Source organism: Emys orbicularis, chromosome 3, assembly GCF_028017835.1.
Source record: "Emys orbicularis isolate rEmyOrb1 chromosome 3, rEmyOrb1.hap1, whole genome shotgun sequence".
NCBI classification, from domain to species: domain Eukaryota; kingdom Metazoa; phylum Chordata; order Testudines; family Emydidae; genus Emys; species Emys orbicularis.
The window spans coordinates 201372982-201400797 of record NC_088685.1 but is presented as its reverse complement, the minus strand read 5'-3'; the positions used below and the strand labels follow the sequence as shown (position 1 = coordinate 201400797).

The 27816-nt window shown below is 42.5% G+C and overlaps 1 protein-coding gene across 1 annotated transcript in view; it reads right to left on the bottom strand.

Annotated features, from left to right (window-relative positions):
* Nucleotides 1-27816, bottom strand: part of WDPCP (WD repeat containing planar cell polarity effector) — a 166845-nt gene that overhangs the window by 135515 nt on the left and 3514 nt on the right. The window contains exons 4-6 of the mRNA XM_065402010.1: nucleotides 25836-25906; nucleotides 25520-25579; nucleotides 2473-2587 (exon numbers count right to left, since the gene is read on the bottom strand). Of these exons, the coding sequence (XP_065258082.1) occupies nucleotides 2473-2587; nucleotides 25520-25579; nucleotides 25836-25906 (246 nt within the window). The remainder of the gene's footprint in view (nucleotides 1-2472; nucleotides 2588-25519; nucleotides 25580-25835; nucleotides 25907-27816) is intronic.

The following is a 27816-nucleotide window of genomic DNA, read 5'->3' as shown; positions in this document are numbered from 1 at the left end:
GGTTATACCATTGCTCATAGAGCCCCTTAAAGAGAATTGGAATGCTGTTGTACAGGGTCATAATACCCCAGCAAGCTTTTGAATATTAGGTAGGGTATCGGGCTATGAATCCAGCACATGCCTGTCATGAGACCACAATGTCTCAACAGAATTTAGGCATTTTGAAATGTCAAGAGACATGGACGGTAGTTATGACAATACTACCTGTTCTGAGAGTTGTGTGGCTTTGATTTATGTAAATGGCGTCTTTTTCCATACCAAACTTTTCTTTATTTAGCTAATTCTATTCTACGTTATAACACAATATAATAAACTAAACTTACAACAAATAAGTCTGTCTCTCCTTCAGAGTTGCAGCCACAAACTTTTACATATTCCATAGATCAAAATTATATTTAATAAAATATTACGGTTAAATTGCTAAACACTCAAAAGTCAGGAAATATTAAAGATAAGGTTATATATGCAACCTTAGTTCTGCACCTTGTGGATGCATTATGTTACAATCTATTATTTTAGGATGGCATACTACTTCTCAAGTCATATAATATAATCATAAAAGTTATACACATTTGTGGCATATTGTAATATTTCCCATTTTTCTACATATATCATTGTTAAAATGGACTGATATCTTTGGATTTAGGCTCCTTATATATTAAATATCATTGAACAATGAGAAATTATTTTAATGAGTTTGTTAGAACCCACATACTAGTTTATTTTCAATCATCAGCAGAGGCTTCCTTAAGTGCAGTTCACAAGAGAAGGAAGTTAACTATGAAGCTATTTATTTGTGAATTTAGGTGGCTTTGTATGGCAGCAGATTTCCATACTCTTTGTTGTATATTTAGGCCCTGATCCTGCACTCTGATTCATGTAGATGGACCCCAGTGCCCAGGCAAACCTCCACTGACTTCAATGGGGTTCTGCCTGGGCGTGTCTGTCACTTTGGGTCAGTTTGGAGGATCGGGGCCTAAATCTATAGCGTGTTAAGTGAATTTCTTGGGCTTTAATCTGACATTGAGCTGATTCAAATTTGGCAACAGATCTTTTCTCACCCCCAGGTATTCTTGTCAGTCCTCAGAATGTATGATTGGACATTTCTGTTGTAAATAAGTTAGCTCCACATGTATGTGCAGCGTATTCATTCTTTGCTGCACATTTTATGATAGCAAAAAGAAAAAAACCCTCCAAACCAAACCAAATATAAAACAGACTCTAAAAGCCTCACAATTAGGGCAAATTCAACCCAATGTCTTCCGGAGAAATTTCTTCTGTACATTGTTTTGCAAAATTTCAACTCCTGTTGCCTGGGCAATAGAGAGCTCCAAAAAGTTCACAAGAATTTACTTTTTAAAATAGAAAAAACTTTTTTTCTCTCTCTCTTTGAGCAAAAATATTTCAGACATTTTTTAATACAAACTTTAACAAATATTTCACTTTCAGACCTGGGCATTTTTAAACTGAAAGTTGAAATTTTCAGAAAGTGATGAGCAAGTGAAAACAAAAGATGGAATGGAGACTGTTATGTAACCCTAGATATGGCAGTACAGTTTTGATTGTTACAATTTTCTTGAGAGGTATGACTGTTAAGATTTATTAATTTGAAAGAATGATTAGACTTAAGTAATTTTTAATTTTAAAAAAGCTCTGAAAAAAGTATATAAGCCAGGGAATTCTAAATGACAGTCAGAGCACCTAAGTCCCTTTGTGAATCTGGGCCTATAACCCCAAACATCAAAAGGAGCTCTCATGCACTCATATATAAGCTTGGACTTAAGCTTTCTTTGAGTATTCAGAGTAAAATTCACATCTGCTCAGGCTCAAACTGAAATTGCATATTCTTGGTCATTCAGATGCCAGGATACTAATGTTTGATTACAGTTCTCAGTGGAGGTTTGCAGCGGAACATTAACAAAATAAAAATAAAGACTTTCATATTACAATGCTCTTGAAAACCGACGTATTTCATATACAGTGGATTTTTAAATAAACACGTCTCATTGCAATAGCAGTCATTAATAATTAGAAATATTGATTTCCTGGGAGCTGGCAATCTAGAAATGCAGCCAGTACAGCTCAATATGTGCATTGCTATCCTGCCATTTTTGATAACTGAGCATTTTGTATATGTAAAAATCCTGTGTAATTATTTCATTATTATCTGCTTCTGTCACTTTTCCCTGTATATGAAGTAAGCATGCCAACAATTGCATGTGCTAGTGTTTAAAATGTGTAAGAAAATGAATTTTAGAAAATCCATTCAATATTTGACAAGACTGAAAACTTTGATGTTAAGTATTATTCCCAAACTGTTCTTGGTCCTGAGGGTTCTAACTATGGCATTACATGCAATTACTTGTTGTGTTTGCAAGTCCCCAGTGGCAATAATTAGTCTACCTGTTGACATACTATTTCTCCTGCTCTATTGTTAATGTAGGCAATTGATTTGCACATGGGTGTAATTACCATCACTGATGGTGTCGGAGATGAGCTTCCCTGCCAGGGTCCTGTCAATCACCACTTTCTCCAGCTGTGGCCCAGAAAGGCTTAGGGACACCAGTACACCTGAATGAAAGAGGAGCTAAATCCAAGAAGCCAGAAAATAAGACATCAGGAAACAATAATCAAGAAACTCGAATGTTCCAAAGTACATACTAACATCCCTCTCTGATATATGGTAATCTAATTTACAAAATAACAAGAAGTCTTTTATCTTGGCCAACAAAATATATTATACGCACGATGAAAGCTTTATCAACGAAAAAGAGAAACAGGATGAAAAAGCAAAAGAGAAATGTACTGCAACATGTGTACAATAACTATTTATGCTGATCACTTCAAAACTATGGGCCCAAAATCTCCATATGTTGCATGGATTATACAGAATTCAGATGCTGAAAATTGTGATTGAAATCTTGCCCTGTACGGATAAAGAGGCCAGTTTTATCAGCAAGTGTATTTTTAAGTACCAAAGACACATAATGTTGCATTTTTTCCCTGCTGCATTTCATTCCTTAGAAAAAACATAATTAACGCTGTAGTATGCTTTATGTAACATTTTCATGTCAATAGACATTTTAAAAACTAAAGCCAAGATTTTCAGAAGTGTTTAGTGATTTTGGATGCCTCAATTCTTGGGTGCTCAACTTGACACACATAAAAGGGATCTGATATTCAGAGATGGGTGCACAGGACATTAGTGTACTATCTTTTCTTATGTGTTTGTACTGCACTGAGCAAATTTGGGTCTTTGGGTGCTACCGCTATATAAATATTTAATAATTATAAAGAATAACGTCATATCCTCAGTCATCAGATGCTCTAAAAGTTGCACTTGAACTTTAATTTCACCTCAGTTGCACACAGACATTTAAAACATCAGATTTCTTCCATCCCTATTATCTTTAATCATTCATGTGCTTTTAAATGCATATAATGGTGTCTAGATACCCCAGTGATGGGTACCTAATGAATTCATACATTAATGATGTTGTCTGGCATGAGGTCTCAGAGGCCTCCCAATAAAGAAGGAACTTAAAGCCTAAATACAGGCAGGAGAGTGTCTCAGGCACATTTCAAAGTTAATCAAACATCCCTATTAAAGTCACCTCTATTAAGCGGCACAGACTGTACTGCAAACTGAGTCACAAGGAACAGCAGTCCTTTCTGATACCATAGCTTGGATAAGGGGTGCTGCTTGGTGAGAGGGACAAGCGAAGCTTTGTTTTTGCCTAATTAAATCACAAAAAGCAGTAAGAGTTTGAATTAAATCCACCATTGCAAAGTAATGCAGAATAAAGATCGAAGACCTCAGCGCCACTGTCAGCTGACGCTACTGTGCCAGGGTACTGCAGCATAAGCAGTAGGTAAAATCACTATTATGCTAAAAAAATATTTTTGGAAGTATCTTGATAAAAAGGGGCTGAGCTAAGTGTAATTTGGGTCTCTTTGCCCATATATGGACTAACTGGCTACCAAAATTTGGGGGGAGGGATAGTTCAGTGGTTTGAGCAGTGGCCTGCTACTCCCAGGGTTGTGAGTTCAATCCTTAAGGGGGCCATTTAGTGATCTAGGGCAAAAATCTGTCTGGGGATTGGTCCTGCTTTGAGCAGGGGGTTAGACTAGATGACCTCCTGAGGTCCCTCCCAGCCCTGATATTCTATTTAAAAAAATTTAGGTGTTTGTATTTTTTACAGTACCCTTACTGTGTATAAGTCTGTGAAAAAGCATTGAAGAAAATCAGCAATGTGAGTTTGATCCCCTTGTGTACCACAGCACTGCTCAGTGCATCTGGGGGGAGGGTATTTAACTGGCATTATGCCACCTTCCCTTCTCCCACTGTATTGGCATATATGGGCCCAAAGATTCAGAGGTGTTAATATGACTCTGTCACTGTCAAACATTAAACAGTTGTAATCAGTTTTGGGGTCTGCTATACAGAGACCTCAGCAGATTAGTACCATGGCAAACACAGCATTAAAAATCTTTTTAACCTTTTATTAAAGACACAGAAAAGAAGACAAAACAGTTAAAGCCTTGGAAATGTAAACTATTAAGGAAGGCTCTCATTTTAACAACATTTCTTGTTCCCCTTCCCGTGAGCTGGAGAGGTTTTAGAAGGAAACCCTCCCTAGCTGACAGTCTTTTAGACAGCATTATAGGCAGCAACAACTCTCCTTTTTGGGGAAAAGACAAGAAGTTAGTTGAGATAGTCTGGAGCCATTCTTTTTGTGGCTGTTCTTAAAGTCCAATCCTGTTTTCTTGAAGACAAAACAAGACAAACACGCCCAAAAGGGGAAAGAAAAGAACAGAACAAATTTAAAAAATGTAGTTTTTGTCTCTGGTGCTGTCTCTCACTTGCAACCTCATTGCTGGAAAACACAGACACAGCACTCTGTCTTATTAACCACCCAAGAGACAAGGCAAATGTGTACCAACACTGGGTGCTTAGGACCTTGCTTTTGGCTGTCTTTCTGGTCACAGACTAACAAAATGTTGCAAAATACAGTCTTGGCCAGCTAACCCAGAGTCTTATTAGACAGAAGGCAAAAGCAGAGGACTAGGAAAGAGAAGAAATAAGATGGGGAAGGAAAAGAACATCTTTCGGGACTAGGACAACGAAGGCCCAACGGTGTCAGAGTGGATCCTGGCATCCCGGAGATGATGGGGTTGGCAGCCATAATGGTGAGGCTTGCTCCTTCCTGTTCTCCCATCTTTCAGTCAGCCGGGATCCACAGCCGCTAATTTCCCCCTCAAAGTCTCTTTCTGAGGACCCCAGAAGGGAGTGATGAGTGAAATAGCCCATCCCTCATTATTTTGTCCACCAATTAGAACTAATTTCCAACACACCAATTTTGGTTCACTGATTTCCGGCCCCACATTTTATATGTTTACCAAGCGTGATCTCTGAACAGTCCTTGAATTAGATCAGTAAGCCTTTTTGTGTAGACCAATTCAGTTCATTTGTCTCCCTTTTACACCTTTCCCCATCAACATTCATTGTTATAGATTATTGTAACACATTATAAACTTTTACCTACTTTCCCACGGTTTGGCTCACAATATCCCTCTGATTATCGCACTAGACCCACTTAAATGCCTGGTGCAGAAGAGTAGGGGGATGCGGAGGTCCTCCTCCCCAGTGCTAAGCTGATAAAGTTACAGCCTGCTGCTTAAATTTAGCGCTGTGTCTGTCTTCATTCAAATGTGTGTCCCGATCAACTCTGTAGGATCTCTTCTGCCAGCATGGATCGCTGGACCACATTGTGCTCTGGTCCCACCCCTTATGCCACCTCTTCCAGAGACGGAAGTAGCTGGTTATGCCAGCCTGAAACCTGCTGAGATTTCCTCTATATCAGAGGGGTCTTCAGCTGTTGCATTAAGGCAGCCTTAAGTCCTCTTTGCATCACTGGAGAAGCACAAAGAGGACTTACCAGGGGCCAAGGATCCAGGATTGTATTTATATTTCTAATTTAAATATTTATATTTTTAGAATTCTATATTTTAAAAATGTGATGCCAGGCAAATGCTTGCTTTTCTAATAGATGTTATCATAATAACCCACGTCTACTCTATGTCACAGGTGTGAAACAAACATTGATGTACAGCATGCTGTTAGATGGAATACCAGGCAAAACTTCCTTGCAGTGAGATCTATTAAATTGTATAATAGTTTCCAAAGGAAGCAGCAGGAGCACCATTACTTTAGACTTTTAAAAATGAACTGCAAAAGCAGTAGGAAGTATACAGTTGGGAGCAAACCTGGATTGTAAGTGGCATGGATTAGATGACCTCAGACCATCTCTAATTCATATGAACATATTATGTTGTCAGATACAGCAGATATTTTCATTTATGAATTTTCTTTCTGAGTTTTGTATTTTCCACATTTTGATTGAAAGGGAAGAGAATGAAAGATTTCATTTGACTGTGCTGAAGTATAGGAAGCAACAGGGATAGGAATTTGATTATCTCACCTGCCTATCTCTGTTGGCTTTCTTTCTCATCTATGCCCCTACCTTTGCAAAATGGCAGTTATACACATCTTAATGAATGAGTATAAATGTTATGCACCCTGCAGCAGTGAACAGAACAACATATAAACAAATGAACTATTTCCCTCTTTTCTTTATTAATATTTTTAACCGAAAACTCTCCACTCCATCTCTTTCCTGCTAATTTATATTAGGTTTTAAAAACTAATTGGCATGACATTTCAAATACAAACTAAACATACCTGACATGCAAAACAAATACATTAAAAGCAGAAGAAATTTTTTTTTGTAACCTCCTATCCTGACAAAGATGAATATTGTGTTAGTCTGAAAGCACATACAATATTTCAAGAGAGTCCCAGTCATGAAAGATGTCCTTTAAGGTTCTGTCCTAGTAAAAATGTTAGACACAGTCACACGCCTGTAGCTTTTATTACAACTTTTCAAAACTTCAATTTATCCTTATGTTGCAGTTAGACTAGATAAAATCACAATTTATTTCCAACTTGCTAACGTGAGTCCAGCAAGGTCTGACTACAGTTAGTTATAACTGTCTAATGAATAAAGCTAAAAAAGTAGAGGGGAAAAATTGACCAAATTAAATGACAAGAACAAAAAGGAATACATTTACCACGAGAAATTCTCCATAATCTTCTGAATTGTGCAAACTCTAAAAAGCCAGGGATTATCTAGTAAGCAAAAATGTTAGTCTGCAACAGAAGAGCAAAACACCCCAAATCCTTCAGTTCCAAACTGGAGGGAGATTTGAATAAGGGGGGTTGTGTAAATAAATTCCCTATCACTTGTGCTCTACAACTTCCTATGCTTGGGAGTCAATCTGTCTTTTCATCCAGGAAAAGTTCCTACAACCTTAGGGCATAAGAAATTTCCCCTTCTCCAAAGGTGAGATGCTGTGGTGCTCTGCATTTACCTGAGAGAAGAGGGCAGCAGTGGGATAAACCAGGTGAATCAGAGGTCTGTTGGCAGCTTCTCCCTATTTTACAGGGTAGGGATATCCACCACGTCTCTCTAGATAACAGCTGTGAAGAATGCTTTTTGGTTTGTGACCCCATTCAGTCAGCAAGAAAGGTCCCTCCCACCTCTCAGATGACTATATTACGGTATCAAAGCTACATGATTGTTATTTTGTTGCATCTAAATTGTCGATCTTCTATACTTATGGATCTAGACCAGTGGTTTTCAACCTTTTTTCATTTGCAGACTTGTTGAAAACCACTGTGCTATGGTAACAACAACCTTTCACGGACCCCTTAGACATAGTCTGCAGACCCCCAGGGGTCCCCGGACCACAGGTTGAAAAGCACTGATCTAGACATTTCTAATGTGGCCATTACCCTGCTATTAAGAGGCACCAAGGTACATTAGATACATCCATTGCTGTGCAATTCAGATACCGGATGTCATCATGCTCACACACTATTTGGAAGCCTATGTGCTTTTAAAGGCATAGTGCCAAAACCTTCCTGGCCCTCCGCTCAAAAGTACATGTGCACCATGTGTCCTCCAGTTCTCTCTCCTGCTTTCCTCCAAGCTCCGTAGCTAAGTCTGGATCCCTCTTGTTGCGGTTTACCAACAGACCTTCAATAGTAATGTTTCTTCAGGGAGAGCACGAATCTTTTGCACCTCCCTATACAAAGTAGATGCAGGATGCCACTAGGCAACTCTCTCTGCCACGAGAGCTTCAGGAAATCACAGAGAAACTTCCTGGCTGCTTGCTTCTTGCCCCAACCCTTGCTGCAGCCACAGAATCACTCAGAAGCTCCTTCATTCTTCCACTAGCATTACTTATGTATAGATAGATATCGGTATGTTTTCCATTAAAAAAAACAACACACACACACCTCATGCCTCCTATCTTTGCACCCATGTTTTGATGGGTCATGATTCAAAAGCTTTGTAGGGCAAGTGATTTTATTTTTAGAATGAATTTGAAGAAAGAAAAGGTGACTGATGGAGTTTGAAGAGAAGGTTTCAGAGTAGCAGCCGTGTTAGTTTGTATTCGCAAAAAGAACAGGAGTACTTGTGGCACCTTAGAGACTAACAAATTTATTTGAGCATAAGCTTTCGTGGGCTACAGCCCACTTCTTCGGATGCATAGAATGGAACCTATATTGAGGAGATATATATACACATACAGAGAGCATGAAAAGGTGGGAGTTGTCTTACCAACTCTGAGAGGCCAATTAAGTAAGAGAAAAAAAACTTTTGAAGTGATAATCAAGATAGCCCAGTACAGACAGTTTGATAAGAAGTGTGAGAATACTGTCTGTACTGGGCTATCTTGATTATCACTTCAAAAGTTTTTTTTTCTCTTACTTAATTGGCCTCTCAGAGTTGGTAAGACAACTCCCACCTTTTCATGCTCTCTGTATGTGTATATATATATCTCCTCAATATAGGTTCCATTCTATGCATCCGAAGAAGTGGGCTGTAGCCCACGAAAGCTTATGCTCAAATAAATTTGTTAGTCTCTATAAATAAATAAATAAGGAGATATACCTATCTCATAGCGCTGGAAGGGACCTTGAAAGGTCATCGAGTCCAGCCCGCTGCCTTCACTAGCAGGACCAAGTACTGATTTTTGCCCCAGATCCCTAAGTTCAAGGATTGAACTCACAACCCTGGGTTTAGCAGGCCAATACTCAAACCCCTGAGCTATCCCTCCCTCCTCTAAGCTGCCACAAGTACTCCTGTTCTTTTTGAAGAGAAGGACCATTTCAAGTATAGGTGGGAGCATGGAACAAGGCACACAGACAAGAATAAAAGGGAATGCAAAGGGAACATTTAGATGCAAGATCTCATCCGCTCCTGCTTCTTATTCCTCATATAAAGCCATAACTACATTGTGACATTATAACCTTAATAATGTGACAAAATTTCCACAGTAACTAAATGTGATGTCACAAAAGAGCTCTATGATTTCAGTTAGAGGATAAGTAGCAAGTGAAAATGAACTTTTAAGAAAAAACATTATATAAAGATCAAAGTAGAAATACAGAATAGATCTATAACCATTTGCTTCCAAAAAGAATTTTAAAAAAAAGTTTGCCATGAAGCACAAGCAGGTGTTTAAATAACACAGAACAGTTTATGTTTTCATTCAAAATTAACCTGAAACTTAGAAAATGTATATATTGGACTTCAGATGTTTAAGATTATTGTGCCATTGTGGTAAGATTTAAGTGCAATGTATGTAAACTTACATACTCAAACTCAAATGGAGAGGTGGATGGGAACAAACATAGATCTAATGGGGAAGGGTGTAAACTTTGTTTGAACACACACATATGATGATCCAACACCAAAAATTGCTGTTGAAAGGAGCTGTCCATTGTTACTAACGGAATTAAAACTCACTCACTCAAACATGCTATCAAATAGAACTAATATTAAACAAGGGAAACAAACACATAATGAAATACATCACAAAACTCACCAAACAAGTGTTTCAATGTATGAAATAGTTATAAGATAAAAGTCTGTAGATATATATCTGCATCAGTTTCAGTGTGTTCCGGAACAATGCATAAAAAACAATATAGGCGTGACTTCAAACATAGACTTCGAACATAGCCTGAGTAAAAGGTATGCATGCAGGCATAATTACATGAGGCAGGGAGGAGGGATGTGACAGACTGTACCTCTGTCTTCATTCCTAGTACACTACTGTAATAATCTTTGTACAAAGTATGCCTTGTGAGGTATCATGTGAAAAACTCATAATTTGCTGGTCATTATTGTCCTGGTAAAATATGTGTAGCAACATTGTGTGTAAAATTATAAGATTCCACTGTATGGTGTTACTAAAACATGTTCCAAGTCTGGGGAGAGGCCAAACCTGTTCCTTAGAGACAACGGGCAAGCTGACCCCTCTGCCAGGTGACAACAAGGTCAATGGGCCATTGCCTTCTAAATGGCTATTCATTGGCAAGAAAAGGGGAATGAGCAGAAAATCTACATTTTAGCAAAGAAGCAGCATGGGGTTCCTGACCACACAGTCTGCCTGGTGCCATGCTCTCAGCTGGAAATGCTTCTTAAAGAGAGGACAGGACAATAAAAAGAAGGGGCAAACTAGGGTGACCAGATGTCCCGATTTTATAGGGACAGTCCCAATTTTTGGATCTTTTTCTTATATAGGCTCCTATTACCCCCCACCCCCGTCCCGATTTTTCACACTTGCTGTCTGGTCACCCTAGGGCAGACACCCCAATGCAGTGGTGCTGGAACAATTTTTATAATGGGGGTGCTGACGGCGGAAACCATGTATTTGGGTTGTTATTGCTACTTCAAGCTACGGGTGCAGAACAAAGGAAACAGTCATTACAGGGGTCTTGGCCTAAAAAGTTCAGCCAGTAAGACTCTTAAGAGCATGTGGTGAGAAAAACCTTGCTTTGAATTTAATATAGTTTGTTAAGTTAGGCATTAGTTGCATTTTATCTTTCTTTTTCTTGTAACCATTTCTGACTTTTATGCCTCATTACTTATGTTCGCTTAAAAGCTCTCTCTTTATAGTTAATACACTTGTTTTATTGTTTTATCTAAACCAGTGTGTTTGAACTGAAGTGTTTGGGAGACTCTAATTGGAGTAACAAGATTTGTGCATATCACCTGGATCACCTGGATCGATCGGTCTTCAGCTGTCGTTAAGACTGCTCCAATCACAACATGTCCGCCATTCTTCTCGCATTCTTGCCTTTCTTCTCCATGTTCGTCCGAAACATTTAACAATGTCATCTTCCCATCTTCTTGGAGGCCGACCAGGTGGTCTTTTCTGTTCTCATGGGTACCACTCAGTAATGATTGCGGTCCACCTATTGTCCGTGAACCGTGCTATGTGGCCCGCCCATCGTACCTTATTATATCTGCTTTCCACGACAATATCTTTCACACTGCTGCGTTCTCTAATAATTTCATTTGGGATACGATCCAGAAGGGAAATTCCCAACATAGCTCGTTCCATTGCCCTTTCAGCTACCGACAGCCACTGTTCTCTCTTCGTCAGTACCCACGTTTCACTGCCATACAGCATGGCTGGCAGCACTGTTGAATTGAAGATATTTGTACGTGTGGTCTTGTCGGTTTTTCCTTAGAGGATGTCCTTGATGGAATTAAACGCACACCATCCTGCCCGAATCCTTCACGAGAGTTCTCCGTTCATATCTTGGCACATATTCACTTCTTGACCCAAATATATGTACTGTTCCACTTCTTCAATTTCTTCTCCTGTTACTGTTATTCGGGCTTTTTGTAAGATGTCTGATCACATGTATTTCGTTTTGCAACGGTTCATTTTCAGACTGACCTGACTGCTTTTCTTGTCGAGTGTTCGTAGCATGCTCTGCAGTTGGTTGGTGCTTTCGGCAATTAGTATGATGTTGTCGGTGAATCTGAGATGAGATAATCGTTTTCCATTTATATTAACACCACTCCTCCAATTGATCTTGCTCATAACCATTTCAAGGCAGGCGGTAAATAGTTTTGGTGAAATCGTATCTCCTTGCTTTACGCCTTTCTCGATTGGGATGGGGAGGGGAGTTTCGAGGAGAGTAATGTCTGTAGTACATCCAGTATTCGCTTCCTTCAACAAACTGATATACTGCGTGTTAATGCCCTGCTCTGAGAGCGCCTTTAATATTGCGTTGAACTCGACGCTATCGAAGGCCTTTTCATACTCGACGAAAGCAATGCACAGCAGGAGTTTGTATTCCCTCGCTCTTCCTAGGAGCTGGCTAAGGGTAAATATAAGGTCGATCGTGCTGAAATTTCTTTGAAACCCTGCCTGCTCTCTCGGCTGTTGTTCATCCAAACTCTGCGAGAGTCGGTTTGTTATCACCTTTGTAACGAGTTTATAGATATGAGAGAGAAGGCATATAGCTCGATAGTTCTTAAGATTTTCTTGATCCCCCTTCTTGTACAGCAAGATGGTATTCGACTCCTTCCAGCTTGATGGTATTTTTCCCTCTTTGAGATATCGACTGAATCTTAAAGCAAGGGCCTTCCAAAGTTTTTCACCTCCTGCAGAAATAATTTCTGACGTTATTCCATCTTTGCCTGGAGCTTTTCCCTTCTTCATCTGGTGTAGTGAGCTTTGGACTTCACTGACGATTATTGGGGGGACGCATTCTTCTGACTCTTGGAGCGTTGGGAGAGGGACGTTGATTCTTGATTTGAACAGTTCTGTATAGAAGTCCTTGCAGACCTCCTCCATCCCTGCTCTGTCAATTACTGTCTCTCCGTCCTTGTTCTTCAATGCTGTTACGCTCAATCTATACTGTGCCAATTCCCGCTTGCATGTCCTGAGGCTCTTGCGTGATTCAGCTGTTTTAAGGAGCTTTTCTTTCCGGAAGTTCTCAAAGTCGCCCTTCAGTTTTTGCCGTATAAGCTTGCACAGAATGGAGTACTCAAGGTTGTTATCGGGGCTCCTTTTCATATTTCTCCGCTTCTCTAACAAGCTTTTCATTTCGTTCGAGATTCTTCCCTTTGCCTTCTTCATCTTTTCAATTTCAGCTGCTTTTATGCAATGTCTCAGCTTGTTAGCAAAGATACTATAGTCCTCATCACACTTTTCCGTCTGGCTCCAGTCAAACCCAGAAATCGCTTTCTTCAGCTTTGCTTCATCGAATGTCTTCGGGCGCTGTTTCCTGTTTGCCATCTGTAAAGCTTTCTTTTCCACTACTCTGTCGAAAATCAGCTTCGCTCTAAGCAGGCAATGGTCACTGCCGGTGTTGAAGCGCTACACTACAGAGACATCTTGATCGATGCGCCTTTTATTAACTAAAATATAGTCGATTTCATTCTTACTCTTCGCGTTTGGCGTGATCCAAGTCCACCTTTTTGCAATCTTCTTTTTGTACCAGGTGTTTGCCACGTACAGTTCTTTAGTTTCTGCATAGTTACCAGCCTTTCTCCTCTTTCATTTCTTTCGCCGCTGCCGTATCTCCCTATGAACTTTTCGCCAGCTTTCCCTCGCCCAACCTTAGCGTTGAAATCTCCCATTGTGATAGTGTAAGTGGACTTTTGCGCGAGGGCTCTTTCGAGCTCTTGGTAGAATTCTTCTCCTTCTTCATCCTCACTTGCACTTGTAGGAGCGTAGGCCTGGATGACCTTGAGGATAGCTTTTGACTCCATCTGAAGATGCAGCACACCAATACGTGATGATATTAGCTGGCATGATATGACTTTCGAAACCCAATCCTTACTGACGATAAATCCAACTCCTCCAACGTTTCTAGCGCCATCTCCCTTTCTGAGCCTCACAGCGCTTCCATCTTTCCAGTTGACTTCCAACTCCTTCTTTCATCGGGTTTCGCAGATACCGAGGATATTGCATCTTATCCTTTTCTTCTCCTCCATCAGATGGTTTAATGTTTCCTCCCTCGCCAGCGACCTACAATTGTAAGTACACACAGCGAGGCTTGTCCTTTTCCATGTTGGCCTAGCACCTGACATTTTTAGCACCCTCTCGTCGCTCACTTTCCACTCCACCACCGAAGAATGGTTTGATGACACGCAGGGAACTAAGAGTATGTCTACACTATGAGAGTAGTTCGATTTTACTTAAATCGAATATGTGGAATCGATATTACAAAGTCGAACGTGTGTGTCCACACTAAGGACAGTAATTCGACTTTGTGAGTCCACACTAACGGGGCAAGCGTCGACATTGGAAGCGGTGCACTGTGGGCAGCTATCCCACAGTTCCCGCAGTCCCCGCTGCCCATTGGAATTCTGGGTCGAGCCCCCAATGCCTTCTGGGGAAAAAAATGTGTCGAGGGTGCTTTTGGGTAACTGTCGTCATCCAACCGTCACTCCCGCCCTCCCTCCCTGAAAGCGCCGGCGGGAAATCAGTTCGCGCACTTTTCTGGTCAGTGACAGCTTGGATGCCACAGCACTGCGAGCATGGAGCCCGCTGCGACCATCGCTGCAGTTATGGCCGTTGTCAACACCTCGCAGCTTATCATCCACCTTTCCCAGAGGCAGATGCTGAGAAATCGGGCGAGGAGGCTATGGCAGCGCGGTGAGGACCTGAAGTCTGAGAGTGGCACAGACCTGTCACAAAGCACGGGACCCCGCGCCGAGGACATCATGGTGGCAGTGGGTCATGTTGATGTTGTGGAACGGCGATTCTGGGCCCGGGAAACAAGCACGGACTGGTGGGACCGCATAGTGCTGCAGGTCTGGGATGAATCACAGTGGCTGCGAAACTTTCGCATGCGGAAGGGGACTTTCATGGAACTTTGTGAGTTGCTGTCCCCTGCCCTGAAGCGCAATGACACCCGGATGCGAGCAGCCCTGAGTGTCCAGAAGCGAGTGGCCATAGCCCTCTGGAAGCTTGCAACGCCGGACAGCTACCGGTCAGTCGCGAACCACTTTGGCGTGGGCAAATCTACCGTGGGGGTTGTTGTCATGCAAGTAGCCAACGCAATCGTTGAGCTACTGCTCTCAAAGGTAGTGACCCTGGGAAACGTGCAGGTCATCATAGATGGCTTCGCCGTGATGGGATTCCCAAACTGCGGTGGGGCTATAGATGGAACTCACATCCCTATCCTGGGACCGGACCACCAGGCCAGCCAGTACATTAACCGAAAGGGCTACTTTTCAATGGTGCTGCAAGCACTGGTGGACCATAGGGGACGTTTTACAAACATCAACGTCGGATGGCCGGGCAAGGTTCATGACGCTCGTGTTTTCAGGAACTCTGGTCTGTTTAGACGGCTGCAGGAAGGTATTTACTTCCCGGACCACAAAATAACTCTTGGGGATGTGGAGATGCCTATAGTCATCCTCGGGGACCCAGCCTACCCGCTAATGCCCTGGCTCATGAAGCCCTATACTGGCGCCCTGGACACTGAAAAAGAACTCTTCAACTACCGGCTGAGCAAGTGCAGAATGGTGGTGGAGTGTGCTTTTGGACGTCTCAAGGGGAGATGGAGAACCTTACTGACTTGCTGTGATCTCAGTGAAACCAATATCCCCATTGTTATTGCAGCTTGCTGTGTGCTCCACAATCTGTGTGAGAGCAAGGGGGAGACCTTTATGGCGGGGTGGGAGGTTGAGGCAAATAGCCTGGCTGCTGATTACACCCAGCCAGACAGCCGTGCGATTAGAAGAGCCCAGCGGGACGCGCTGTGCATCCGGGAGGCTTTGAAAGCTAGGTTCCTGAGTGAGCAGGGTAACCTGTGACTATTAAGTTTGTTTACAGAGAAGCTGAACCTGCCCCTGTTTCTTTACCCAGTAAATGTTCACTATCCTCTCCAGTTACATACCCCGTTCACCCCGTTCCCCCCCTTCCAACACACGTTTAAAAATAAAATCACTTGAAATTTGTTAATGAACACCGTTTTCTTTATTACTGTTTTCGCGGGAAAGTGTTGAACCTGGGACGCAGACTGTAGTGGGGAGCGGGTGTAATGTAGTGATGCAAAGGACGCTTCTAAACTCCAGGAATGACAGGCTCCGCAGTGGTGGACTGGTTGTTTCAACGGAGCCTGCCACCCCTCCTGTTCGGGACTCTGTGTGTGGGGGCTATGTGACTTTGTGGCAGGGGGAGGACGGTTACAGATCCCCTGCTGCGTGGCTCTGCGATCCAGGATAAGGACCACTGCATAAGATCTCTAACCGCCCTCCCCCGCCACAAAGTCACATAGCTCCCCCCCACAGAACATGAAAACCACCTCCCAGACTGACCAGGGTAACTAGTGACTGCAATGTGTGTGTGCCCTGCTGCTGAACCTGCCCCCGCCTCTGTACCCTGGTAAAGGTGACTGTCCTGTCCAATTACCAACCCCCTTGCCCCCCTTCAGACAGACTCTCCCTCAAAACAGCCTGACTGAAACAGTAATGAACAGAAACGTATTTTTTATTAGCAACTACACATGAAACTGGGGGATGAAACTGGGACGGGGGCTTGGGTGAGGCGGGAAGGAAAGGACTTATCAAATTTTGGGGAATGAGAGCCTTCTGGTAGTTGAGCAGTCTGCAGGGGTGGAGTGAGAGTTTTTACGGACTCTGCCGCCCCTCCTTCTTGGGACTTTGGGTGAGGGGGGTATGGGACTTTGTGGCAGGGGAGGGCGGTTAGAGATAGACTGCAGCGGGGCTCTGTCCTCCTGCCTCTGGTCCTGCAGAACATCCACAAGGCGCCGGAGCGTGTCCGTTTGCTCCCTCATTAGTCCAAGCAGCGTTTGAGTCGCCTGCTGGTCTTCCTGCCGCCACCTCTTTTCCCGTTCCATGTGTGATCAGTGCATTTGGGACAAGTTCTCCCTCCACTGGGTTTGCTGGGCTGCCTGGGCTCGGGAGCAGCCCATAAGTTCCGAGAACATGTCCTCCCGTGTCCTCTTCTTCCTACGCCTAATCTGCGCTAGCCTCTGGGAGTGTGATGCCAGGCTAGGTCGGGAGACAGTCGCAGCTGTGGGATGGGAAAAAGGGAGTGAATTCCTCAGAAAGATAAATTTAGTTGTGAACAAAGAACATAGTCTTTCTCTGTGAACAAGACCATGCACAGCACCTATCACATGCGCACTCAGGACAAGGTCGAATTTTCGGCCTTCGCATTCAGTGCCTGGGGTCTTGCAGTGCAGATCAGAGAAGCGGGGCAGGACAGCGGAATTTGTGTAGCAGGCCAACATGGTAAGCCGTAGACTTGTGGCTGCTTAAAACTTTAATAATAGCACTGGCCTCCTTTCACGTTCAAAGCAATGCTCCTAGCGTTGGCCAGTTCCTGCTGCCAGCAATCCGGCAAGCATGAACTCTGCCCCGTCCCACCCCCTCGTGGCTGTCCCAGGGAAAGATCGATTGCCCTCTCCCGCCTCCACCGCGTGGCTGTAAACCGTCGGTTACAGTTCTGTAAAGGAACAGGCAAGCAGTCCCAATACTAACATTCCCCTACCTAATTCAAAGCAGGTCACCATGAGCGACATCACTCTGATGAGGATTTCAGAGACGGAGAAAGAAAGGATGCTTCGGGAAAGCATGCAAAGACCAGGGCCGTATGCCGCCATGCTCTGCAAGGCAATGATCCCGGAGTACTTGCTTGTCTCCTGGCGCGGAAACGTTTCGTACCACGGAGGACCCAATAAGGCCGCTCTCCCCTGGAACCTCATGCAAAGGCTTTCCAATTACCTCCAGGAGAGCTTCGTGGAGATGTCCCAGGAGGATTTCTGCTCTATCCCCGGACATATAGACCGCATTTTACTGTAGCTGCACTGGCAGGGACTAAACAGTAGAGCGCCTAGGGCAGAACAATCATGCTAAACCGGACATTGTTAGATTTTTTTTCAGTAGTTGCACTGCCAAGGACTGAAACGTGAAGCGTCTAGGGCAAACTAATCATGAAAAACCCATTGTTAATATTGTTAATATTCCTGTTCTGTTAAAAATAAATGTTTACATGTTTAAAACACTTACTGACTGATCCTTCCCCTGATTCTGTGTCCGGGTTAACGCCCGGGGACGGTTGGTAGGGGATCTCTGTAAGGGTGATGAAGAGATCCTGGCTGTCAGGGAAATCAGCGTTGTAAGCGCTGTCGACTGCCTCGTCCTTCTCATCTCGTTCCTCATCTTCCCCGTCCGCTAACATGTCCGAGGAAGCGGCCGTCGACAATATCCCATCCTCAGAGTCCACGGTCAGTGGTGGGGTAGTGGTGGCGGCCGCACCTAGGATGGAATGCAGTGCCTCGTAGAAACGGGATGTCTGGGGCTGGGATCCGGAGCGTCCGTTTGCCTCTTTGGTCTTCTGGTAGCCTTGTCTCAGCTCCTTGATTTTCACGCAGCACTGCATTGCATCCCGGCTGTATCCTCTCTTTGCCATGGCTTTAGAGATCTTCTCGTAGATCTTTGCATTCTGTCTTTTCGATCGCAGCTCGGAAAGCACGGACTCATCGCCCCACACAGCGATCAGATCCAAGACTTCCCGATCTGTCCATGCTGGGGCCCTCTTTCTATTCTGAGATTGCATGGCCATCTCTGCTGGAGAGCTCTGCATCGTTGCCAGTGCTGCTGAGCTCGCCACGATGTCCAAACAGGAAATGAGATTCAAACTGCCCAGACAGGAAAAGGAATTCAAATTTTCCCGGGGCTTTTCCTGTGTGGCTGGTCAGAGCATCCGAGCTCGGACTGCTGTCCAGAGCGTCAACAGAGTGGTGCACTGTGGGATAGCTCCCGGAGCTATTACCGTCGATTTCCATCCACACCTAGCCTAATTCGACATGGCCATGTCAAATTTAGCGCTACTCCCCTCGTTGGGGAGGAGTACAGAAGTCGAATTTAAGAGACCTCTATGTCGAACTAAATAGCTTCGTGGTGTGGACGGGTGCAGAGTTAATTCGATGTAACGGTGCTAAATTCGACAAACTCCTAGTGTAGACCAGGCGTAAGACCCATTTACTCGTGTTGTTTTAGCCGTTAACTTTAAGCCATCCCACTGGCTACGCAGGCAGGCATGTGCATATCATTTCACTTAATAAAATGAAGGACTTTCTATGAGCTTGTATTGTCCAGATGAGAGCTGGGCAGTACAAGAGGAACATTTCTGGGGAAAAGTCTGGGACTGGGAGTGTGCTGGGGTCACCCTGCAGTATAATTCAGGCTGGTAAAAGCCTGTGCGTGACTGGCAGGCTGCAAGTACACACAAACATCGCTGAGAGTGACTTGCATGCCGGAAGCTGTTTGTGAGCAGTCCAGGAGTAGACCCATATCATCCTTGACACACTCGTTAATACTTGCCAAAATGCCCCTCTGCAATGCACAGATGAATGTTGGTGGAACACAGCTTGCTCAAGGGGAATTTAGGCCCCAATGCAACAAAGTACTCAAGCTCATGTTTAACTTTAAGCATGTATTTAAATCCCTCTCTATTCAGCAAGGCACTTAAGTACATGCTTAAGTTCCACTGAAGTCAAGTCACAAAGTCCAACCAAGATCAGGGAATATGCAAAGAGAGGCATGGAACTGCAAAGCAATTCTTGTTCAAGCAGGATCACAGTGTTTTCACCCACCTCTTCATTTCAGGTTGCTTTCCCCCACCCCCCACCCCATTGTGATTATTCTGTCACTTTCCTCAATACAGCTGAGCTTACTGTTGTTACATGTTAATATTTCACAACAACCAATGCATTTGTGATTTTAGCCCTGGATCTCTACCAACATGTTATGAACTAACTGCTATGATTAAAAGCAAATAATTTAATATGATGGACAGTGTTCCTATTACTAGCTGGCAAAAAGTACTAACTTCTCATATGTTTTATTCACATAGTGTCTTGATTCTGACATCAGATACCCTGGCATGTGTCACCATATATCTTGCTAAATCAGCTTACTTGCGTGCACACGCACAGCAGCTAATTGCACAAGCCATGTCAGCACATATTGCTGTGTATCTCAGCTCACAATTAAGCTCTAAATGTGAAAATGACAGTAACATAAAAAGTATTTATGTACATATGCAAACTGCAACTTAAATAAAATAAAAGTAATTAAATACAAATGCAAAATTCTTATTATTAGCTGCCAATATTCACTTCTGCTACCTTGCATTCATACAATGAAATATGTAAATACTGGCATGTGTTAATCCTACATTGAAACGTGCATGTAAAAATCAAGAAGTTAGGAACTAGATTATTCAGCTAGCTCTCATTAGTTTTGCAAATATACACTGTACACCAAAACTGAAAACATGGTCTCACTTCACAGTACTGAATTCACATTTTTGTAGCAAAAGACTTCGAAGCATTCCAGAGTGTTAAGGAATGATACCATGGGTGAAAAGTAGCTGCAGTTTCTTCATAGCAAAATTCTAATTAAAATATTAGTGAAATTAATTAACTACATTAAATTGTTATCCCTGACCAGAACAGGAAGGAAGGAACAATTTATTTATAAATAATACAGTGACATTTTACTGGAAAGATCTCTTGCCTTTCTTTTCTGTCAAAGCATCTTTTATGGTCTATTTATTTTCTTCTTTTGACAACAACTAACAGAAGATTACAGGATTATTTCAGCAGCTCATCATAGGTCATCAAACTTTGGGTTTAGAACTACAGTACTAACATGGCATGCTATTGGAACTAGTAGGTACAGAGCTAAAGAATAGAGCTCAGTCCTTTAGGGCTCTACTAAGCTCTCTTAAATGGAATACTACAATCCTTTTAAAAAAATCACAATACAGTCTAGGTATGTTTGCATGAACTAGCACATTTTCTGTTTCTATATGATATAAAAAATATTCAAGTGTATATACAGGGTTGCAAGAATAAAGAACACAGTCAACAGATTTTTTTGGCAATGAAAAACATGTAAATATAAAACTTCTGGTGCCATGTTTGTCAACAGCACCTGAACCAGGGGAGGGGGGGGGAGAGGCTCCCAGGGGCCATGACCTCCCCACTTTTAAAAGTGGGCGGGCCATGCCCCCCACTTTTTAACAAGGGTGTAGTTTGGGGGGCAGGGAGTGGCGCTAACCCCTCCCAACTGCATGCTTCAAGCAGGCACGGAGCAGCACCAGCAGGGGTTGCACTTTGAGGAGGGGGAGCTGATAATGGTGATCAGCTCCCCCGCTGCAAAGCGTAGCCCCTGCCAGGGCTGCTTTGCGCCTGCCCAAGGCTTGCAGTTTGGAGGGCAACACCACCCCCATCCCCAAACTACGCCCATGTTAAAAAGTGGGGGGGGCACGGCTCCCTGGTCCCCCCCGGTTCCGGCACCGGTGGCTCTCCTCACTTCTACAAAGATTCCGGTGCCCTTGATGTTTGTCATATAGGAAAAAGTGATGAGAGCAGACTTTAGACACAAAACTAAACTTTAAAAAAAGACAGAACTGGGGCAACATTAAGGTTTAGTGGTAGTTCTAGGTCAGAGGTGGGCAAACTATGGCCCGCGGGCCACATCCGGCCCACAGAACCGTCCTGCCCGGCCCCTGAGTTCCTGGCCCAGGAAGCTAGCCCCTGGACCCTCCCCTGCTGTCCCCCCTCCCCTGTAGCCTCAGCTCGCTCGCTCACCGCCAGCACAATGCTCTGGGCGGCAGGGCTGTGAGCTCCTGGGGCAGCGCAGCTGCAGAGCCCGGCCTGACCCGGTCTCTGTGCTGTGTGGTGGCTGCGTGGCCCGGCTCTAGCCGAGCGGCGCGGCTGTAGCGCCGCCAACCACCAGTGCTCCAGGCAGTGCGGTAAGGGGGCAGGGAGCAGGGGGGGTTGGATAGAGGGCAGTTGAGTTCGGGGTGGTGGTCAGGGGGCGGGGGTGTGGATAGGGGTCGGGGTGGTTGGGGGAGGAACAGGGGGTTGAATGGGGACAGGGTCCTTGGGGGGCAGTCAGGAAGGAGGGGGGTTGGATGGGGTGGCAGGGGGCAGTCAGGGGTAGGGTTCCGGGGGCAGTCAGGGGACAGGGAGAAGGGGTGGTTGGATGTGGCAGGGGTCCTGGGTGGGCTGTCAGGAATTAAAGGAGGGGTTGGATGGGGCGGCGGGGTTCTGGGGGCGGTCAGGGGTCAGGGAGCGGGGTGTGTGTGGATGGGGCAGGAGTCCCGGGGGGGGGGCAGATAGGAGGTGGGGGCCAAGCCACGACCCCCTCCCCTAACTGGCCCTCCATACAATTTACGAAACCCGATTCGGTCCTCAGGCCAAAAAGTTTGCCCGCTCCTGTTCTAGGTAATGGCATGCAAAAGAGCTGGATTTAATTTAGAGTCTTGAAGTGAGATTTTCAGAAGTGTGTACATGCAAATGACTTGCATGCATAATTACTCTCTGCATGTAACTGCAGTAATGTGCATGCAGTCTGTCATTTGCACACACAATTAACATGATTGCACATTTAATTTTAGGAGCTGTATGTGTGCATTTCTCTGAAAATATCTAGCCCCAATTTATTGCTCCCTGGGTTACCTGAAGGCTCTGGGGAGGCAGCACACTGAGGGACTACGGCTTTTCACATACCAGTAGGCACAACAGTTTATGGACAGTAGGCCTATGCCTACTTCTCACAAAATCTGATACACATCAGTCCTTCATGTGATTGTCCTATTACACTTGTACTGCCTTACGTTGTTTTCCACCCCTTCTACCTTGCCAGAGGAGCAAAGGCCACAGAGAGAGGCTGTGACGGTGGCAGATTGTTATTACAAAGAAAAGTGTTGCCTCATTATGGTTCAGTCAGAAATATGAAGGATTCACACACAATGGGAAATTTAGAAAAAAGTATGGCTATTGATTGTTTGTAATATTTTAAGTTATTATATTTTTATTGATGACATCTGTCAGTAGTTTATGATAAAAGGGCTAGAAGGTTGAGGAGAATGGCATTAGGATACAAATCTTTGAACTCCCAGTCACCCATTCAAATCGAGCCCAGATCAGTAATCAATTACAGTTATTAACATCTAAGTGGTGGAGTAATTTACTTTTCACTATCCATGATGTTTGTTTGCTTATTGCTTACCACAATAATGGCAAGTTAATGTAAAACATATTCTCCTCTATTATAGTCAAAGATTATTTTACCCAGAGAAGTATATAAATAGAATAGTGACATGACATAACTCAGACCGTTTAAGTGAAACAGTTAATTATACACCCACCTGAAGTTTATAAATAAACCTCTAACTTCTTTTTCACTTTGTGAAGTGATGTTTCCAAAACATTAGCAAATTATTGCTTCAAATATTTTTAGAATTTACTCCTTCCCACCAAATAGAAGAACATGAAGTATTTTTGTTAATTTTTTAAAATTCATTGGTTCAAAAATACGGCATTTTACTGTCACATTTTACTTTGCACATCTTCTACTAGGCAATTCATGAAGGGAGGGATCTTGTCATTTTCACAAGATGCTATGGGGAAGATAAGTAGCAATACAGTGCAGATACTGTATGACATAAAAAAGAATTGATAAGTAGGCATTTTGCGAATTGTCCTACTTGAGAAGAACTCTCCCAAATTATTCGTTTTCCTCTGTTTTATTTTCATTTATTGAAGAACTACAATTTATTATGAGGATGATGGAAAGCAGGATAACACAATTTTTTTGACTGAATAGTCTCTGGATGTTCTAAATCACTATGAGAAAGTTCAATTCCTGCTGCTTATTGTATAAAACCGAGTTGAGCTGCGATAATCTCAAATGCAAAATGGGCTAAGAACTGGAGAAAGCAAATGTAAATTGATTAAGATAGAGAAGTAACTATTATATTAATACCGTTGTTTTCACCTCTAGCTAATTTTCAAGCAAAATATCTCAAGAAAACTTACAGGAATAGGCCAGATATCTATCTACCTCCTTATATGACTCCACTGATGTAGTGTCAAAGCACATATTTAAAAGTAGAAATAGCAATCTCTCAATTTCCCCCCTACCTTGTATGAGAAATAACTTGATAAGTATATATTGTTTCTTTTTATATATTACGTTTTGTGTACACACACATGTATGCATGTGAAGAATTTCCTCTGAGAAACCGAGAAATGAGTTTTACATACGATAGTTGGCGAACCTAGGATGTTGTGTTTTAATGGAGGAGTGACATAATTCTGGCTTGAAGAAGTCCCCTGGCAAGAGGCTCCAAAATTCAAGAAGCCAGTCCTTAAAGCACAGGCTGCAAGAGGAGGCAGGCCATTCAGAGGACAAGTATTCCATTTTAGTAAGGAGTGAGAGTTTAGAAAGATGGAGATGTAACAGGAAGGAAAAAGATATGGGGAGACTGGGTAGAAAGACACAAGTGAGGATACATAGCAAAGGGGTAACAAAAAAGATGAACAACCATTTTTTTGTGTAGTGACACTTAAAGTTGATCACGACTCAGCTTCTCTGATTCACACACTCCTTCCCTTCCCCCCCCCCCCCCCAAAATCTGGGGCCTTGAATAACTGAACAGTTGATACTTAAAATTAGCTTTAGAAGATTAGCATTCACTGACAAATTGTTCTTGTTAAAAACAATTCTGGAAATTTCTTTAACATACATGGAATTTGGATACTTTAAATATATTTAACAAACAGGACCATACAAATCTGGAACTATTTACATTTAATTTACATTGAAAAACATTAAAACATTTTGCAAAAGCAAAGTACAAAATTTGCTTTTTAGAACTACATTAGTAAGATTTTTTAAAATGTCAACTTCAGTGCTGAAGCAGTTTTAAACATGATGCACCTTTCTCACAAACATCGAAGATATAGGGCTATGCAGAAACGTTTAAAGTGATAAAATACTAACCACATCTTCAGAGCAAGCTGTTGATTAGGAAGCTGGATCACACATTCCAATATGCCATACTGTTCCCACTTACCCTGCTGCCCTGTGCTAATGAGGATGTGAACAGATGTTTCCTTTTTACAGTATATCGATATTTATGTACATATCAAGGACAGATACACGTGCATGGCTTGCCACAGTGCCCTATGCTCTGGGACTTGACGTGTGATCTATTTATCTAGATTCTCGCACAACCCCCATCACCATGGTATCCAGGTTCAAAGTAAATGCTTTGATACATGTGTGTAAATGTTTGCTACCGTAAAATATATAATATAAAAATATTTTCCAGGCCTCTTTATACATTTTAACGGCTCTTTTGACTGTGTGGGTCCGATCCTGTAAGGTGTTTACAGTGGTGCTGGAACTAGGGGTGCTGCTGCACCCCCTGGCTTGAAGTAGTAATAACAAACACTAAATACATGGGTTCTATCATCAGCACCCCCACTATAAAAATTATTCCAGCACCCCCGAGCTTTTAGTGCCTTCAAATCCCATTACTTTTGTGGAAGCTGCAGGCACTCAGTACCTCAAAAGATCAAGCCCTTACTGAGTAATTCTTGTTAGTAAAATGACCATAGAGTTTGATTTTATCCTGTCTGTTTCTGCTTATAAACAAAATCTAAATAATGAAATCCCCCCACGTTAAAACACCAGTGAGTTTCTATACCAGTTAACATGATAACATTTCAGCATCAATCACTGAACAGTCGTTCAGCTCCACTGACTGAACATTTCAAGAGCATGTCAAAACATTTTACCTGACAGACATATTTATTCTTCCATTTGCTCAGCACACACTGACTGTTTTGCATCAGCTCCTGAAGAACAACAGAAAACAGAAAGAGTGGAGTTGGCTGTACACATTGTCACTAGTGGTTAAGGTGCTTCTGATTTTCAAGCATGAGAGATCAGCATGCCACACAAACAAAGATGCAACTGTTTTGGACCAGCCCACTGGACAAAAGCACATTTATCATCACCAGGAGGGCTGATCCTTTATGAAAATTAAAGCTGTTGAAAGAGGTTTGAAAACCGGATTATCTGTTGCCAAACTTGAAAGTTTCTGAAAGGTACCTCCAGCTCCTTGAGAGCATCGCGCAGTTTTTCTGGGCGTTTGTTTTTAAGTATCCAAGGATAATCTCGAGCTGGTAAATAAAAAAAAAATATATATATATATATATATATATATAAACAGTCAAAAACTATGTTTTAAGTTGGGGTTTTCTTTCTTTTGGTGTGGGGAAACAAAATAATAAGATTTATAGGAATGATCTTAAACATAATGTTATACAGAAACTTGCCTATAATTGGGGGGAAGTGGGTATGGTTTCTATTGTCAAATGATACCCTTTTGAAAGGCTCTGTCATAGGAACAGTTAACATGAAATATCCTCACCTACCATGATTTCACTATGGGAATCATGGATAAAGCTCTCAGGGTAGAATATCCTCCCCAGCTGCTAAGCATTTGCCATGGGAAAGTCTCCCAAGCAGAGTGTTTCTAGCTCACAGAGATGCAAGTTATCAACTCCCTCCTGACTCATCTTAGATATTATTATGTTGAATTAACATTAAGGGCAAAAATTCCAAAAGCAAGCACTAACTTGTGCCCACAAAATATGCATGCATGGATGTCAACTGGTAATTGTGCCCTGCACTACTACTACTACTACTATATGAGCCATTTAGGCATTTATTATTGAAAATTTGGTTCTACGTGTCTGCCACGGCAAGCTAACAAAAAAAAGCTGGGGGGTAGGTTAGACAGGAAGTTCAGGATCAGGGTATATGAGTGCTTAGCTCGCTTAAATAGGAATCATGGATACTTACAATTCTCTAACAATCTTACTAACTTTATTTAGATGCCTAACTTTCAGCAAACAATTTTGAAACATTTGGCCAAAGATATTGACCCTGCAGTATTTAGGAAGGCAAAGCTCCCTTTGGAGTTAATGGCAATAGCTGTGTCATAGCTGAAAGATCAGGTTTTAATAACGTACTAAATGTCATTATTTAAAAAGTGAGCAATTTTCCCCCCCAAGTGTACATAACAAAAAAGCCTGTGAAACTGGAAAACCCTCTCTCTCTCTCTTTATTTATCGGTCTAAACTATTTAAAGGAGATTTGGTGAAAAGTGTCGCGCTCTGAGCTGTCAGAGTTTGTATGTCAATTTTCATGCCAAATGAATTAACAGTCAAGTTTAAACCTCCCCACAAAACCAATTTATAACAGAAATGTTATAAAGTCCTTCAGTCTTGCACTATGTATATCATTCAAAACAAAACAAAAAGCACATGAACATACAGCTTCCCTTGTATTGGACCAAGCCAGTGTCAATGGAACTGTTGTGATAATTCTAATTAGGCATGTAAGATCATTTTTTCAATAAGCCTCTGTGTAAATTAAGAACTCTTATCTACATATACAGAATGGGAACTTGCTCATACAAATACCAAATTATATGTCCAAATCACCATTTGAATACAAAATTAGCCAGTGCAGCCTTGTCAAAAATATGGCCCATAAAAGTGTCATGTGAGATTCGGTGCTTTGGGGCTCTGCTCTGCCCACAACAGACGGACCCATCATATAGGGAACCCATGCAGAACAATACTCCACAGCATACAAGGGATGTAAATCCTCTATATGGCTCCTTAAATTTTGCCCCGCTTTATAGCAGAACTTCACTAGTTCTCCTGGACAAAGGGCCCTCCGAGCATACTGGGGACTGGGTCCCAGGGGGATTTGTCCTTATGGGCCAAATTCTGCCACCAAACACACACACACCAATCCCACTTAAATTAATGAGAATTTTGCATATCTATTTGAAGGAAGAATTTGGTCCTAATACTAATTCAGTTATGATCAGATACAGTGTTAAGGGAACTCTTACAGTATAAATTTTATTTTGCAAAATCCCATAAAAATCAATTCGATTTTTCATAGCTGTAATGCAATACAGATTGAACACTACAATGTGGTACGAGAAGGAGTAACTATGCAGTAGTTATAAAATTTGTGGTGGAGGGAAGGTTTTATTATTCAAATGATAAAC